This window comes from Petaurus breviceps, unplaced genomic scaffold (genome assembly GCF_028583685.1).
Source record: "Petaurus breviceps papuanus isolate PSGF00001 unplaced genomic scaffold, PetGlider_PUasm1.0 100, whole genome shotgun sequence".
In the NCBI taxonomy this organism is placed as follows: domain Eukaryota; kingdom Metazoa; phylum Chordata; class Mammalia; order Diprotodontia; family Petauridae; genus Petaurus; species Petaurus breviceps.
The window spans coordinates 7,353,509-7,370,974 of record NW_027185573.1 but is presented as its reverse complement, the minus strand read 5'-3'; the positions used below and the strand labels follow the sequence as shown (position 1 = coordinate 7,370,974).

The following is a 17,466-nucleotide window of genomic DNA, read 5'->3' as shown; positions in this document are numbered from 1 at the left end:
CTCTACATCCCCACCCCACCTTTTCTCCACCTCTCTATCTAGAAATACTAATCGAATCAATACTCCCATTGGAAGGTAACAATAGGCTGTCCTGTGACTCACAATGGCTCAACATTTCTAGTTATAGAATAATTGATTCATAGCTGGAAGGGATGTTAACTGCTAGCAAATCCAACCCCATCATTTTACAGATGAAGAAGCAGCTGCGGGAAGATAATGGCTTTCCCAGGGTCTCCCGACCATTAAGTAGATGATGTAGGATTTGAACCTAGTTCTTGCTGACTGCAGTGCTAATGCCACAGTTGCTACATTATTTTGCCTCTCTATACATGTTGTCTTCCTCCTGTTTCAAAGTAAGCTCCCTGAAGGCAGGTGGTGTCTTTTGTGTTTGTAGCCCTGGAGCTTAGAACAGTACCTCACACATTTTTTTTCCAATCATTGAGTTGTGTTCAACTCCTCATATGACCTCCTGAACCATAGTGACAGTACTATCCATGAGGCTTTCTTGGCAAAGATACTGGAGTGGTTTGCCATTTCCTCTTCCAGTTCACTTTGCAATGAGGAACTAGGCTCAGCGAGGGCAATGACTGACCCTTTTGTTGTTCAGTCATTTTCAGTTGTGTCCAACTCCTCCAGACCCTATTTGGCAAAGACAGATATTGGAGTGGTTTGACATTTCCTTCTCCAAGTCGTTTTACAGATGATGAAACTGAGGCCAACAGGATTAAGTGACTTGCCCAAGGCCACACAGCTAATGTTTGAGGTCAGATTTGAACTCAGGTCTTCTTGACTCCAGGCCCAGCGCTATCCACTAAGCCACCTAGCTGCTTACCTTACATACTAATCAATGCTTGCATTTGGTCATTCAGTCACTAGTCTTATGATTTCTGAAGAGATTTATAGTTCTCAAGTTTGACTAGGAAAAAAAAGATTACAAATTACTAACAGGAAATGAAGACTTATTTTTATTTTGAAAAAAAAAAGCATAATTTTATTCCTTACTGGCATTTATTACCACTTATGTGATGTAATCTATTACAAAGTCACAATTCCTTCGATTACATTTTCATCTTTGGCCAAATTATGTTTCACTGATGAAATATAGCAGAAGCTGAAATATACAAGCCCATAAATACATTGCACTATTTTTATTTCTTAAGACAGAAAGGTTTAGAAAATCTGAACTGATTGTTTCTCTCTGGGTAAATCAGCCAGACTCAGTGAGAACAGGAGATAAGTCTTAGACCAAAGAAAGAGAATCAAGCAGAGGCAAGATCACATCCTTACTATCTTTTGGTTAATCAGAAACTAAAGCAAAAACTCCAACTTCCAAAGTCATAATACAGTGTTCTAACTTCTAGGTTCACTCACACACATAATGAGGATACACTATTTCTTTATAAGCCATTCCAATCTCAAGTTATAGAGGGGGAAAAACATGGGATAGACTGTAGAAAAATCTATTTCATTGAATCACAAAATGAGGGAAAATAAAGTTTGGAAGAGACCTTGAGAAAATATGGCAACAATTTAGCATACACAGGGAACACCATGCCCCTCCTTTTAATTCATCTGTCACATTGAAAAGTATATTAAATCCTATCTTCATCATTTATTGAGTATGCATTAGGGAACTGCATTAAGACAAACACTATCCATCCCTGGAAAGAACAAGAGTTGACCCTTAATTATAGGCTAACATTTGTCTAATTGCTTTTCCTTAGTTGTGATTGCAAGAGTAGAGTATGGCTGCTGAAAAGTATGGGCACTCCATTGGTATCCAAGCAATGGCACGGGGAAGAAGGCCCTTAGCATATGATTCCCTACAGTCAGTTGATTTTTTGGAGATCGTGGAGAAGAGTTGTACAAGAAGGCCAGGCATGGATGGATTTCAATTCTCCTAATTGAAAGGATGAAGGTTCATATGGATGGGAAGAGAGATTCATTGAAACAATGGGGTGTTTGACCCTCAAGCTTGACCCTAAAGTGATGATTTCTTTAAAAAATCATAGCAACACTCAAAAATAAGTTACAATAAGGTTGTGATTTGAGTCAGTGGGGGGAGTGAACTGCACCAACAGAATGGCGCATCCTTCAAGTTTATGGAACAGGTTATGGCTGTATTACTGAAGGGTCTGCTCTATATCTTATGCAGTACAACCAACGCGAAAGAGCCAAGCATGCAAAAACAAAAACACAGTCTACAACTGTTAATAACTTACTTAACTGGACTCATTCATTTCACCCCTAGCATCCATCACTTGTCTTGTCATACAGAAAGAGAGGAAAAGGGAATGGGCTGTAATCTCTATCCATCCATGGTCACAGTTTGAAAAAAAATCTTCTTCTAGTATCAAAAATAGGTTTAAATATCTTGCCCATACGTTTCATAAACATCTGGAGCTCCGTCATCACAGTATGATTCTCTGGTATTTGGTTTGCACACTTCCCAATGGATCACACTTATTTTATAAAGCCCTTATTTTCCATAAGGACCCATCCCTTAGACATCATTGTAACAATTATTGCCATTTCCAAAAGGATTGAGCCAAAGCCAACCCACTGACATTCACAGCAGAAGATGCAGCCACGTTCACATCACATACTCTACCTCCTTCCCCCTTCTCTAGTCCTATTGGTCAAATGGAAGAACAGTATCAAAGACTTGACCTATCGTGGATTCACTACTAAGTGAGAGGGAGACATTGATGCTGATCATGATGGTAGCTGACATTCAAATAGCCCCTTAAGGTTAGCAGGTTTGCAAGGCACTTTACATCCATTAACTCATTTGATCCTTATAGGCAAACACTGCTGGTGTAGCTATTCCCATTCTATAGATGAGGAAACTGAGTCTGGGGTGGATCATGTGACTTGTCCAGAATCACACAAATAGTAAGACTCAGAGGTGGGATTCAAATCCAGGCCTCCCTTATTCTGAGTCTGGAAGTCTTTCTATCATGTGCTGAACGCAGCTAGTATTTCCATTCTGTCCTCATATCTGAATTAGGAAACAAAAGGTCTGGAAAGTGACTTGCCATGGACATACAACTAGTAAGTGTGAGAAGCAGAATCTGAACCCAGAGCTCTGCTGACTCCAAGTTCAATACCCATCTATGACATTGAATGGTAACTTAGAAAGCTCTGTTCATGATAATGGGTGAGAGACACCCCTGGTGGTGCTAGGTGGGAAATACACTTTGGAAATAGCAATGTCAGAATACGTTTAGTAAAACTTCATGGCAGGGACATAGTTGGTGGCAGAAGTTACTGGAAAATGCTAGAATAAAAACTATTCTGTTTCTTTTGCCTCAAGTGCTTTCCCTTTAGAACACAGGTAGAAGTCGACATGAATTTCCAAGGACTCCGAAGGCATCTATGAAGACAAACTATGGAGGCTACCCACGGGTTTTGCTGTGATCTTATCTCCCTTGTTATTTGCATTTGGGTTATTTTAGAATTGGGCAACATTATCCTGACAACACCTGCCACTCATAAGCCCTGAGATTCAACCTACATTAATTCAGCTCCTACTTCCAGCAAGGCACTGAGAAATAGATAACAAGAGTGATTCCTGCCCTCAAGGAGCACCTATTCTCTTGGATAAAGGAAGCTAGGACTGGAAGATTCTGATAAGGCAGAACCTCTAGGCAGACCTTGTAAGAAGGAAAAGCTATCAGGAAAATATAGTGGGTGTCATCAAAGCCGGAACCATCCTTCTGAATTCTGAAGCAAGCTTTAATTTTGCACAGGTTGGAGGGTAAGATGAGGATAAGCAAGTTTATGTAAACGCCGTTGGCGGTGAGTGCGTAGACGTTGTGTGTGTATGATATCCCACATAGATTGTGGCTCCTGTGCACCTCTCATCTGCCTAAAGATGGACAGCTACTCCATGCATTGTGTGAACCCCAGCATTTCTTGATAACATGACAACAGTCTTAGTTTCCTTGGCTTGCATCTCCAATACAGCATGAAAGGCTGAACGGAGCTCACTCTCTCTTCTTAGCACAGAGTCCTGGGGGCATTCAGATGGATTTCCTTTCCTTTGGTCTTCTGTGTATTCATCCCTGGGTTAACTGGACTCCTCAGGTGCAAACAGAGAATGCAGAAAGAATCAAGAAGTCTTTGACTTCCGACTCTCCACAGGAAGCATTTCCTCTTCCCTCTTTTCTGTCTTAAGCTGCAGCATGTCCTTCAGGAGGCCTGTGTTCATGGTAGCCATGCAGCTCTGTTCTTCAGACAGCAGCACTGTGGGGGGTTTGGGTGTTCTTTTTTCTTTCCTTATATCTTCTCATCGCTGAGCAAGCTATCCAGTGTATGCCAGGGCAAGAGTTACTCTGCGAATGGCCAAGGGGTGGGTTCCATTAAACACAAGGGAGTGAACGTAAGAAGATGACCAGGTACCCGACAAGCAAGGCAGCCAGTTTCCATTCCCCAGGCAGTGATGAGGAGAAGGGATCCTACTAACAATATCTGTGAGAATATTGGGATGGGGCTCTGGTGGGGGCTGAGCCCCAAAGACGTGGCACAGGCTTTTCAGGGTGAAGCGAAGCTGACCCTGGGTCACACGGCTGACAAGTCGATCCGGTTAGCTGAGTTGCTACTCTTGTCCCAAGTATTGAGTTTAGTGGGAGTTGTTCCCGGCCGGGTTCCATTCATCTGCAAACCAAAGGGGTAGGGAGAGTAAGGAGAAAAGACATGGGTGTGACGTAAGCATGTTTCTCAAGTGATTGAAGGACTATTATGGGGAAGAAGAGAGGGAAATTTTCTCCTGACACTGAAGAACAGAGCCAGGAGCCACAGGGAGAAATTACAGGAAGGATGACTTCACCAAATTTCAGTTAGCAGGCAACTCAGAGACCATTTAATCCAACCTCTAACTGAATGAGAACCTATTTCCTTTGCAATATGCCCAATTAGTGGTCAGCCAGCTTTTCCTTGAATGACTCTAGTGAAGGATGACCTTTTGCCTTCTCAAATAGCACATTCCACTTTTCCTTAATTCCAACTGTTAGAAAGTTTTTATTTGTTTTTTCTTCCTCGCACCAAGGATTTTCCCCCTTTGCTCCTGGGTCTTCCCTTTTGGGTCAAGCAGAACATAGTTAATCACTCACACATGACAGGTCTTTAATTTGAAGGTGACTATCACGCGCCCTAACTTCTTCTCTACGCCATTCTCATGCCCAGTTTCTTCAAAAGATGCTTATATAGTATGTTCTCAAGTCCTCTCATTATCCTAGCCCTCAAGTGGACATACATTGATTGGATTTAGTAAAAGCATAATATTTCAGATGTAGTCCATCCAGGGCACATTAAAGAAAAACCATCATTTCCATAGTCACAGACACTATGCCTCTCCTAATGAAGTCTGGAATTGCATTAGCTTTTTGTTTGCTGTATGACTCCTATTGAATTTGTGGTCCTCTAAAACTCCCAGATCATTCTCATGAAAACTATTTAGCCAAACCTCCTCAATTTTTATACTTATAAAGGGGAATTTCTTAACGTAAGGTTTTAAATTTATCTTTAAGTCCCTATCTTGTTAGTCATTTCAATATTCTAAACGAAATGTCTTCACATCCTTACTCTATCATACAACATGCTAGCTAATTTGATAAGCATATCATTTCTGCTTTTCTCCAAGTCACTGATATTTTTTTTAATTGGTTCAATATAAGAAAGGGTTTCTTAACAGTCAGAGCTGTCCAATAATGGAATGGACTGGATTGGGGGATGGTGAGCTCCTAGTCTCTGTAGAAGGCTAGGGATCCAAGAGGAAGAACTACAAAATGTTAGAACTGAAATAAACCTCAAAACATATCTAGTTACACCTCCTATTTTACAGGTGAGGAAACTGAGACCCAGACAGAGAAAATGCCTCCATAGTGTGCTAGTACTCAAACCCAGGTCTTCTGAGTCTTGTAATTTCAAGTGTTCTTTCTATGACATCTTTGAAGTTATGGAGGGAATTCCTGCATTTGTTAGAGATTTGGGTCTGCCCAACACTAAGATTCAGTGATTCTGTATAGGTACTGCTGATCTCTGATCCTCCAAGGCATGAGCCAGAAAATTAAATTTTCATCTGACAAGGTATTTAATAAATGATGTCAATTTGGATTCAGTGGACATAGTCTTGATAACAAGAAAGCCATATTAAGGCAGCAGTGGAACCCAACTTTCATTAATGCATTTCTTCTTGGTGGGGGGAGTACCAAGGCCCAGGGTTGTTTGAGGATCAAATGAGGTATTTGTAAAAGCACTTAGCACTGTGCCTGTGGCATAGAAAGTGGTATATAAATGTTTGTTCCCTCTTCCTACTTAGCAAATCACTTATACTTTCTGACTCTCAGTTTCCTTAGCTAGAAAATGGACACAGTAAAAACACCTACTTCCCAGGATTAAAGTGAGTGTCAAAGGAATTCATTTATGAAAAGCATTTTTCTTTATAAACCTTATTGTCATTGTACATTCAGTCATCAGTGACCCCATTTGAGACTTTCTTGGCAAAAATACTGGAGTGGTTTGCCATTTCCTTCTCCAGCTCATTTTACAGATGAGGAAACTGAGGCAAACAGGGTTAAATGACTTGCCCAGGGTCACATAGCTAGGAAGTATCTGAGGCCAGATTTGAACTCAGGTTTGCCTGACTTCAGGACCAACACCCTATCCACTATGGCTCCTCCTATAAAACTTCAAGTATTATTAAAAGTGAAGAGGAATGTTAATGAGCATCAGCTCAGCATTCACCTTCAGGTCACAGATCCACCCAAAGCTTGGGTCAAGGGTCACGACTCAGTCCCAATTTGAGAAACACTGCTCAGTCTATTCCCTAAGAAGCCTTAACTACCTAGAGCAAAGAAAGCTCCCTCATCTATGAATCTTTGCCTCATCTTGTGACAGGACTTCCTCTGGGGGGTGGGGGGGGGGCTATCCACTCATCTGGAAATTGCCTCAGACTTTTGAGGAAGCACTGACTGGCAGGGGGCTGATTACACCCCAAGCATCATGTGGGACTCACAATGTCGGAGTTGAAGGGCTTCACATTGATGTTCCGAATAGAGCTGCTGGTGAGGGACCAGACCTTGGTTTTATGCTTAAAGGCAGCTCTCACCTGTGAAGAGGAGAGGATATGAATTAATTAGATATTATTTCAGAGCCAAACTCAGATGTCATGTCAAGTAGTCCAATGAATCCCTAGGACTTGGGGGGCACAGAAAACCAAATGTTAAGTAGCATTGAGTATTTAGGAATGATAAGTAAAATATCCCCATTCAATATTTGAAGCATTGTACAAGTCTTCAAGTAATAACTCAAGTATTCTTTCACTCATCCATTCACAATATCATTCATTCATTCAATAAGTTATCCATCAATTCATTTTTTTCGTTCGCTTTTCATTCTATTTGTTAATCTTTTCAATCTCTTATTCCATTTTTCCATCTTTATTCATCCATTCATTTATCCATTTATTTACATGCTCCATTCATTGACTTCCATACATTGACATCCATCCATTCATTTATAGAATTACCCGCTCACCCACTTTTGCCTAAATAATAATCTATTAAGCACCTACTATGTACCAGGTACTGTGCTAAGTACTTTACAAATATTACCTTACTTTGTCCTTAACAATAATCCTGAGATGGAAATGTTTTTAATATCCTATATTATAGATAAGGAAACTGAGGAAAGCAAAGGAGAGGTTAAGTAACTTGCCTAGAATCACACAGTCAGCAAAAGTCTGATACTAGATTTGAATGCAGGTCTTCCTGACTCAAATCCAAACTCCATCCTCTGTATTTCCAAACTGTCTTCACTTACGTATTTATTTATTCATTTAGTCCATCAATTCCACAGTCCTTTCATCTATTAACTTCATGAATCTATCCATTTAACTCATTCAGTCATTTATTCATTTATCTATTTAATAATTCAATCCAATCATTTACTCCATCTTTCATTTATTTACTATACATTTTTCTTCATTCACGCATTTTATTAATTCATTACTTTTAGAAAATATTTACTGAGTATCTACTACTATTCTGGGTGTTATGAAGGGTACAAAGCTATATACATTTACATATATATATATAATATCATTTGTGGCATCAAGGACCTTACAATATTGTAGTGGAGATAAGGTATCTATATGTCTACGTCTATGTCTGTCTATGTCTATGTCTATATCTACTTCTATATCTATGTCTATATCTATATCTACATGTGTATTTCTGATATACACACACATATAATATATATGTACATATATATACATAACATAGGAAAAACATGCTACAAGGCAAAATTTGTTAAGCACTATAGATAATACAGAAAAGTCAAGACTGAATGAGCCCCAAATACGGATTGAAACTGGAGTAAGGAGGGTCACAGCTGAACTGCCTCTTGGAGACTCAGTAGCTTTGGCTACTGAGTTCCTTCGGGAAGGTCTGTATCCCACTCTGATGCTAACTTGTCCTCTCAAATAGGTATGCATTGCTAAGAACCTAGATGGTGAGAATCATAATAATTGTGATGCTGGCATTACATTTTAAGGTTTATACAATAGAAGAACTGGAAGCCCAGAGAAATGAATGCTTAAAGCCACACACTGAATGCAGTCCAGTTTGTTTCCACTGTTCCTTGACTACACCTTGCATATCACATATCCCATCTATCTCTCACCTGAACCTTGCAATAGCCCTGTCATAGACACAAGCACTGCAGCTATTATTATCCCGTTTTATGGATAAGAAAACAGAAGCTCAGAGAAATTAAATAACATACCCTTTGATTCTACCTAGTCAAAGCTAGAAGAAGACTCTGATCCCAGGATTCTAATAACTCCCAGGCCAATGCTGTCTCATTTCTGCCCCTTTGTCTCTCTAGCTATGATTTCTAGTTATACAAGCCTTCCTTGTGGCTTTTTCTACCCGTGTTCATTTTCTCCTAGGACTTCCTTCAGTCCTAAATTCTCCTTTGTCCTTTACCTGCCCCTACAGAGTAGAAAATATGACCAGAAAACAGTCACAAAGATCTCCAACTCTGAGCCATGCTTTGAGATCAGTTGGTGGTTTTATTATCCTTCTATGGTAGTGTTCATTTCTGCATGCTACATTTTAGGAGGGAAAAATCATGCAAAAGTGGGCAAACAGGGTGATAGAATCAAAGTTCTAGAAGCACAACAGACCTTACAGGTCATCTAGTCCAACCCCCTCAGTTCACAGGTGAGGAAATTGAGGCTGAGCTTCAGTGATGTGCCCAAAGGGTCACACAGCAAGTAACTATCTGTGGGTGATATTTAGACATAGCTCTTGATCTTGGAAAGGCACAGGACCTGAATTCAAATCCTGGCTCTTCCACTTGCTTCCTATAGGGCTTTGGGCAGGTCAACTAGCCAAAATTTCTATAGCAATTTAGGATTTTGCAAAGCATTTTATGTGGGTTATTTCATCAGGTCCTCAGGACACTGCTGCAAAGTACTGTCCCCAGTAAGCAGTTCCTGCTCTGAAGGAGTTCACCATCTAACTGGGGAGACAATATGCAAACAGTGATGTGTAGACAAGACATACAAAGATATACTGGAGACAATCTCAAAGGAAAAACACTAAGATGGATGGCAATTGGGAAAGGCTTCTTATAAAAGGTGGGATTGTGGCCGAGAGGTGAAGGAAACCAGAGAAGTCAGGAGGGAGAGACGAGGAGGGAGCAAGAGCCAGGCATGGGGGGGGGGGACAGCCCAGAGAAAACTCCTTGGAGTCATGAGATGACAGGACCAGCAAGAAGGCCGGTGTCAATGGATTATGGAGTCTGCGGAGGAAGTGAGTAAGATGCCTGGAAAGCAAGGAAGAGGCCAGAATATGAAGAGCCTTATAAGTCACACAGAAAATATTATATTTGATGCTGAAGGTAATCAAGAGCCACGGGAGCTTGTTGAATGGGGGGAAGGGGACAAAATGATAGGCTCTGACTTGCATTTCCGGAAGATCAGTTTGACAGGAGAATGGAGGATGGATTGGATTGGGGAGAGATTTGAGGCAGGGAAACCCACAAGCAGCTAGTGTAATAGTTCACACATGAGATGATAAGGGCCTTCAGTAGAATAGTGGCATTGTCAGAGGAGATAAGGGGGTGAGATGTAATAAATGTAGAGACAGAACTTGATGACTGATGGAGGGGCTGTGAGAGAGAGTGAGGAGTTGAGGATGACACTTAGGTGGCCAGCCTGGGTGATGGAGAGAATGATGGTACCCTTGACAAAAACAGGCAAGTTAGGAAAAAGGAGAGAGTGTTGTTTATTTTGGGACATGGGGAAAAAATGAATTTAGTTCTGGGAACACTGAGTTTAAGGCTACTTTAAAAGAGGCATCATGTTTTAGAAGTCCAACTAAATATGTCTAATTGGCAGTTATGGGTGTGGGACTGCTGGTCAGAGAGAGGTTAAGTCTGGACAATTAGATCTCAAAGTCATATGTATAAAAATAATAATGGCCAGAGTCATGCAACCAGTAAGTGTCTGAGGCAGGATTTGAAATGAGATCTTCCTGCTTCAGAGTTCAATGCTCTCTGTCCTCAATAGTACACAGCTGCATCATATATTCAGGTCTCTTGGTCAGATGACCATTAAGATCTCTTTAAGAGAGGCCTTTTTAAGAAAGGTCATGTTAGCAATGTGCAGTACAACTAACAGAAATGACAACAGAAAAATCCCCCATAAAACATTTCCCCTCTAGCTGCAAGTGAAACACCATCCCAAAAAACTTTACCCTGGGGGACCAAGGGCCTCTTTATTCACTGGGCAAAGTGGCCAATATTTTTCTTTATTTGTTTTAAGAAGAAGAAAAAAGAAAAGAAATGAAAAACCACACTGAGATAGTCATATGAGGAATCCTCTTGAAGATTTTTATCAAAGATAATTCTTCTTTTCGAGTTTATGTAAGTAGCTGAAATATTCAGGTGCTGTTAATGTTGCCCACGGGCCCTTGGAAGCCAGTTCTTCAAAAAACAGTAAAATCTCCTGTAATATTCTCCATTTGGGGACACAGTCATTAACCTGCCCCCTTGAGATGTCATTACAAGTTTATTTGGAAAACCAGGAGTTAGGAGCTGTCATTTCACAGCAGATCAACAGGTGGGCTCTTGGGGAAGCAGGAAGGGGCTCTCTCAGAGATTCAGCCTGAAGCTGGAGAGCTTTCTGCCAGAAGCTAGGCAAACTAATTCCATTCAAGTTGATTGGGTTCAACAAACATTTCTTAACCACCTGTCATGTGTCAGGCCCTGTGTTCAGTGTTCAGGAAAAGCAACAGACTTCAAGGGGCTTACTAACCATCTGAAGGGGAACGATAGGGAGGGGGCAAAAGAACAGTCATGTAGACGGTTATGATTCCAGCAATGAGAAACAGTGGATAGACCGTAGGACTTGAAGTGAGTGAGACTTGAGTTCAAATCCAACCTCAGACTCTCATCAGCTGTGTGACCCTGGGTAAATCACTAAACCTTTGTTTGTCCCTATTTCCTCATCTATAAAATAGGGATAATAATAGCACCTACTTCTCAGGATTGTTGTGGGAATCAAATGAGATATTATCTGTAAAAAGCTTTGCAGACCTTAAAGTGCTATATAAATACTGTTGATTATTGTCAACAGTACTATTGATTATTAGTATTACTATTATTATTATACAAAGCATAGTAAAATGAAACCTAGAGAATAAAATGCTATATCTGACATGCATAGAAGCTGAATGTCCCTGGGTAAGTCACTTACCCTCTCAAGTCTAGGATCCTCCATTTTTACGACAGGGACAATAAATAATCAAAAGTAATTTATGAACCACCCCATCTGACACTATGTGAATTTGGATAGGTCACTTCAATCAATCAATCAATATTTGTTAAGCACCTAATGTGTGCCAAGTTTATCACTTCACTCCTTGGTGCTCTGGGTGGTTCTCTCAGTCATACAGTCAACATTTTATTAAGTTGAATAAGTTTTTCTTTATTGCCTGTGTAATATTAAGCAAATGACTTAACCTCTCTGGCTTCAACATTCTCATCTCTAAAATGATGTGGAAGAAGTAGAGATAACTAAGATAACCCTTAAGAAAGGCCCCTACAACAATCTATAACTGGTCATTCCTCCATGCATTTTCTCCCATAGTTCCCTCTGCTTAATCTGCCCTTCATTCCCCACTTCATGGGTTGAATTCCTAGAGACACTTTAAAATAAAATTCAAATGCCACCTCCTCCAGGAAGCCTTCCCTCATCACCTAGTCAGTGATGAACTTCCATAGGTAGGTATCACAAAGAACAATACCTTGCCTCTCTCCAAGGTGTCTATCATGTAATATTATCAGTTTTAGCTATCCTCATTGATTTCTACTAGATTAGCCTACCTGAGCAAAGGAACTGTGTGTTAGCTCAGCTCTGTATCAGACCCAACAGAGCACTATATGCAGTAGGTGCCTAATAAATATCTGTAGCATTAAGCTGCATGTATAGCAATGGGTGGAATCCACAGTGGGTATTTTCAGCCTAGATTATTTCCTTCCCTTCCTCTTCTTTTTCCTGGTCTTGGTTCAGTGATCAGGTAAACAGCCCAGGAAAGCATCGCTAAGCAACAGAGATAAAAAAAAAAAAAAACCCAACCGTCCTCCAGCCCAGCTCTTCTCAGGCACCAAAGAGGATTCAGAAGTCTAGAGACAAAAAAGTCATGGCCAACTCCAAGTAGGGCATCGTTTTAGCTTCTCCAAGTTCTGTGCTGCAATAAAAACCAGCTTATTACCACCCATGGGAAGCTCAGACTCACCTCAGAATTCAGCAGACAGTGAAAAAGAAAGATGAAAAATCCCTGGGGAGAAAAAAGGGAGAGGAGAATACAAAGTTAGCAGCCATTTACATATTTCAGTAAAATGAGTCTCTAAAATATAGAACCCTCTCCAATTCATGGTCCAGGGGAAAAGGCAGGAGGATCTGGAGTCAGAGGACATGAGCTTGAGTACAAGCTCTCTCCCTTCCTACCTGTGGGAGACTGGGCAAATCATGTCATTTCTCTGGACCTGTTTCCTCATCTGTCAAGTGAACTAAGTCTGAGGTCATTTCCAAGCCAACAGCTTTGCTCCAATGACCAATATTGTTTTCCAAAGGGCAGCAGGCTATGTTCAATCTTGGATTTCCAGCCTTGGAGCTCAGCATAGGATGATGGATTCCAAGCTGGAAGAGGTTTAGGAGGACATCTGGTCCAAGCCCCTTATTTGGCAATGCCATGGGCGACTGGCCAATGAGGAGCCTATGTTTGGAAGTTCCTGATGACATGGAGTGAAGGGGTCCTGCTCTCAAATTCAGAGTATAGGCAAGTAGTAGATAACCATTTCCCATCTACTGACTGTCTAACTTTTGCATGCAAAAAAAGATTCTCATTAGATCAGAAATATTTGTCTGACCTTTCTTTGTATCTTCAATGCTTAGCCCAGTGCCTAGTACATAATAGGTGCTAAATAAATGCTTGTTGACTGATTGACTTCTAAAGGGGCAAGGGAGGGCAAATAGATGCAATCCTTTTTCCTTCCCTGGTTATGAACAAGGTGCTCTGGGTCTCTCTGATTGGGGAGGAGCCACAGACCTGCTCTCACTCAAACCTGGCATAAGGTCAAAAGCTCATGATTCTGCTGTGACTGAAAGACATAACAGTAAGTGACATAGAAGAATCCTACTTCCAGATGCCTATTTCCTCTGATATGAAGCTTGTAAGTACATGATGTGAAAGAATATGGTAAATGTAATAGATTAAGCTGAGTCCTTGTGAACTTTGAAAGGTAGCTATAGTGATATCTGTAAGCTGCAGTCTTTGCTAGGATTTTGTAGACAAGCCAACCTGGTCCACTGTTGTCATTCATTCATTTCAGTCATGTCTGACTCCCAATGACCCCATATGGAGTTCTCTTGGCAAGGATACTAGAGTGGTTTGCCACTTCCTTTTCCAGCTCATTTTGCAAATGAGCAAACTGAGGCAAGCAGGGTTAAATGAATTGCCCGTAGTTACACAATTAGTAAGTATCCGATGCTGGATTTGAACTTTGGTCTTTCTGAATCCCAGTCCAGTGATCTCTCCACTGAGTCACCTAGCTGCCCCCCTAGCACAGCCCAGATGAGTAATCAGGTCCTGTCCAGCAGTGGAATGACCCTGTATCCAAGAAGCCAGGGTCCTCAAACAGGAAAACAGCTTTATCCTTCTGCCACTCTACATTTGAAAGCCAACTTAGGGGGTGAGGGATTAGTGTTTGTAAGAGCCAAATGGACATTAAGTCCCCAATCCCCAGAGACAGGTGGTGTAGGGGAGAATGTGCCCCTATGTGATGGGGGCAAATTTTTGTACTTCTGTTCTAGCTCTATCTTCTCAACAAATCTACCTTTTGTAAAAAAAAATATTTGATCTTAGTTGTCTAAACTCTGAACCATACTATGGTGCTAGTTATTTATAGCAATGATATGGAGGAAATAGTAATACTGGCAAGTACGCTGAGGAGTACCCTTGGCTGCTTTCTGGAAATTCACCAGTGAGGAAGGGAATTGGCATCATCATCATCATCATCATCATCATCATCACACTTATATAATGCCAAGAGTACTTTCCATACATTATTTCATTTGATCCTTACAACAGTTCTAAGAGGTAGGTGCTATTATTAACACCCCTATTTTATAGATTAGGAAATGGAGGCAAACAGGTGAAGTGACTTGCCCAGGGTCACAAAGCTAGTAAGTGTCTGAAGCAAGATTTGAACTCAACTCTTCCTAACTTTCAAATCCAGCATCGTATCCATTATGCCACTTAGCTGCCTATGAAGGCAGAGGATAAAACCCCCTGGATCTTATATATTGTGTCACACGCAGATGAGGCAGCCAAAGTCCAAAGATATAAAAATAACTTGTCCAAAGTCACACAGGTTCTAAGTGGTATAAGCAGGATTTGAATCCAGGTCCTTTGGCTGCAAATCCAATATATCTCCTTAGCATCAAGAACAACTAGATTATCATCTCTAAATGGAACATGGCCTTGGGAGCAGGAGAGAGCTATTGGATAAGCTTTCCTTCCTTCTCCTTTCACTCCATGGGGTCACTCAGCAGAGAGGACAATGCATCACAATTATGAACCTCCAGACATAGCTACACAGCCCAATTGTGTGTATAAGAAGCACACAGGGAAAGCAGGTTGGCACAATGGAAAACCCAGTGACTTAGGGCTAATGAGATCTACATTCTAGTCCTTGATCCGCTAACTTATTTTGTGGCACTGACTTTATTTTCTCATAACTGAAATAAGGATAATAACTCCCACCCAAACCTACTCACTTTAGTGAGTAGTTGTAAAACTCGGGTGAGTTCATAACCATTAACAAGCCAACCAAAAGCCTTTATTTAACACCTGCTCAATGCAGCAGTGCACCTACTGTGCACGCAGCACTGTACTCAGTCCTAGGGTTGCAAAGAAAATGCTTGAAATAATCATAAATATAAAAGTGCTTTGAAAAGTAAGGAGTGTGACACGATTGTCAGATGTATTACATGTGACGATGAATAGTTAGGATTACTTGAGTTCAAATCTGGCCTCAGACACTTACTAGCTGTGTGATCCTGGCAAGTAAATTAACTCTCAGTTAATTTAAGCCTCAGTTTCCTCATCTGTAAAATGAACTACAGAAGGACAAACTCCAGTATCTTTGCCAAGAAAACCCCAAATAGAGTCATGAAGAGTTTTTGGATATGACTAATTTACTAAACAACAACAAAATTATATATATATATATATATATATATGTATATACATAATGCATCATATCTGCGAAAAGTGGGGCCAATTCAGCCGTGTAATGAGAACCAAGGATGACTGCTGGGCAGCTTGTGTCCTTCACTAGGAACATCTGGAGGTCAGGAGAAGGCAAGGCACCCCTCTCCCCAAGGATGTTTGTTCGCCCCTTGTGGTATATTTAAAGGAAGACATGAATAAGATTCATACGGGATGGATAGGCATTGGAGAGTTGCAACTGCAGCTTCATAGGGAGAGTCTACCTTATTGCTATCTCTGGTCCTTTGGAGTATTGAAGAAAGTTTATAAAACAAGGTGGTGGGTGTCTGTGTGTACATATGCATACATGAATATGCATGTAGTAAGTATATTCTATAGTCATTCAAAAAGAATAACAAGCACCATTTAGTGCCAACATAGGTGGTTTTAACCATCACCTCTTAATCTATTTAACATTCTGTCTATGCATTTAACCTGCATAGGGACATGGTCTCAAGGGCCTCTTTCATTATTTGCTTCTAACAGCACAAAATAGAGCTCTAAAACCACCATTCAGGACATCCTGAGTCATGAGACAGAGAGCATGCAAAGAGAAAAAGGACAGGAATGGGCTTTCAACTGATTTTTCAAGGCACTGTGGGTGACCAGGCACCCAGGCTCAGTACATGGGTGGGGAAGTGAAGGGAACTTTACAGTTCAGTAATATCTGGAGCTATCCCATCCCCTTGCCCACGCAGAGAAGCTTGTAATAACCGTGGCTGAGGATTAAACATGTTATTTCTCCACTCCGTGAATTTTATTTTTTACTAGATATCAGACCCTGAAGTGGTTCCACTCACTCCCCAGAGCCCTGGATTTGAGGCAGTATGTATATGTCTGTTTTGCTGGCCATCTCTCCAGGGAAATTCTAAGTCTTTTGGCATCTTGGGGAAAGGGGGACCAAAAGGGAACTCTTGTATAGCTGACAGGATCCTGGGATGTATAAAGAGGAACAAAAGGTCAGGTTAACTCAAATGAGGACAGAAATACTTTCCAGACCCTGTCTCCTGAGATAGCCAGAAGCCTGACTGCCTGCTGAACCCCATGTATTTACTTACTTGTAAAGAGTTAAACACCGCAAACATGTACTGGAACACGATGGCATGATTATTCACAGCAAGCACACCAAAAATCCAGGAACTCCCCAGGATGGGCAGGAGGACTGCTACTGCTTTGGCCGTCAGCCTGAAAGATGAAATGGGCTATAGGCACATCATAATGGAACTGGCAGGCGGGCAGAAAAGCTTTCATGGAGGCAGGGTTAGCCATCAATGGAAATGTTGTTTATTAGTATCACAGAATCATGGAAAGAGCCAAGGTTCCAGAGAAATACACTTCTCTCCTCCTGAGAGAGAGGTGAGGGACTATGGGTATAGAGCGATGCATACATTGTCACATGTCCATTGAATTTGATGGGTTATTTTATTTATCTTTTTCTTTAAATGAAGGGGGGTAGGAACTGAGGATAATGTAAATCAACAAAAAAGTGTCAACAAATAAGAAGGAAGGAGGGGAAAAAGGAAGGAGGAATGAGGGAAGAAATAAGGGAAGAAAAGAGGGAAGGAGGGAAAGAAGGAAGGAAGGAAGGAAGGAAGGAAGGAAGGAAGGAAGGAAGGAA

The 17,466-nt window shown here is 41.0% G+C and overlaps 1 protein-coding gene across 2 annotated transcripts in view; it reads right to left on the bottom strand.

The window, feature by feature from the left end:
- Window positions 1–942: 942 nt before the first annotated feature.
- Window positions 943–17,466, bottom strand: part of LOC138170670 (adhesion G-protein coupled receptor D1-like) — a 476,753-nt gene continuing 460,229 nt past the window's right edge. For both annotated transcript variants that reach the window (XM_069100393.1, XM_069100969.1), the window contains 4 exons: window positions 16,907–17,033; window positions 12,813–12,854; window positions 7,019–7,111; window positions 943–4,659 (listed from right to left, as the gene is read on the bottom strand). In XM_069100393.1, coding sequence (XP_068956494.1) covers window positions 4,564–4,659; window positions 7,019–7,111; window positions 12,813–12,854; window positions 16,907–17,033 — 358 coding nt within the window. In that variant the 3' untranslated portion in view covers window positions 943–4,563. The remainder of the gene's footprint in view (window positions 4,660–7,018; window positions 7,112–12,812; window positions 12,855–16,906; window positions 17,034–17,466) is intronic.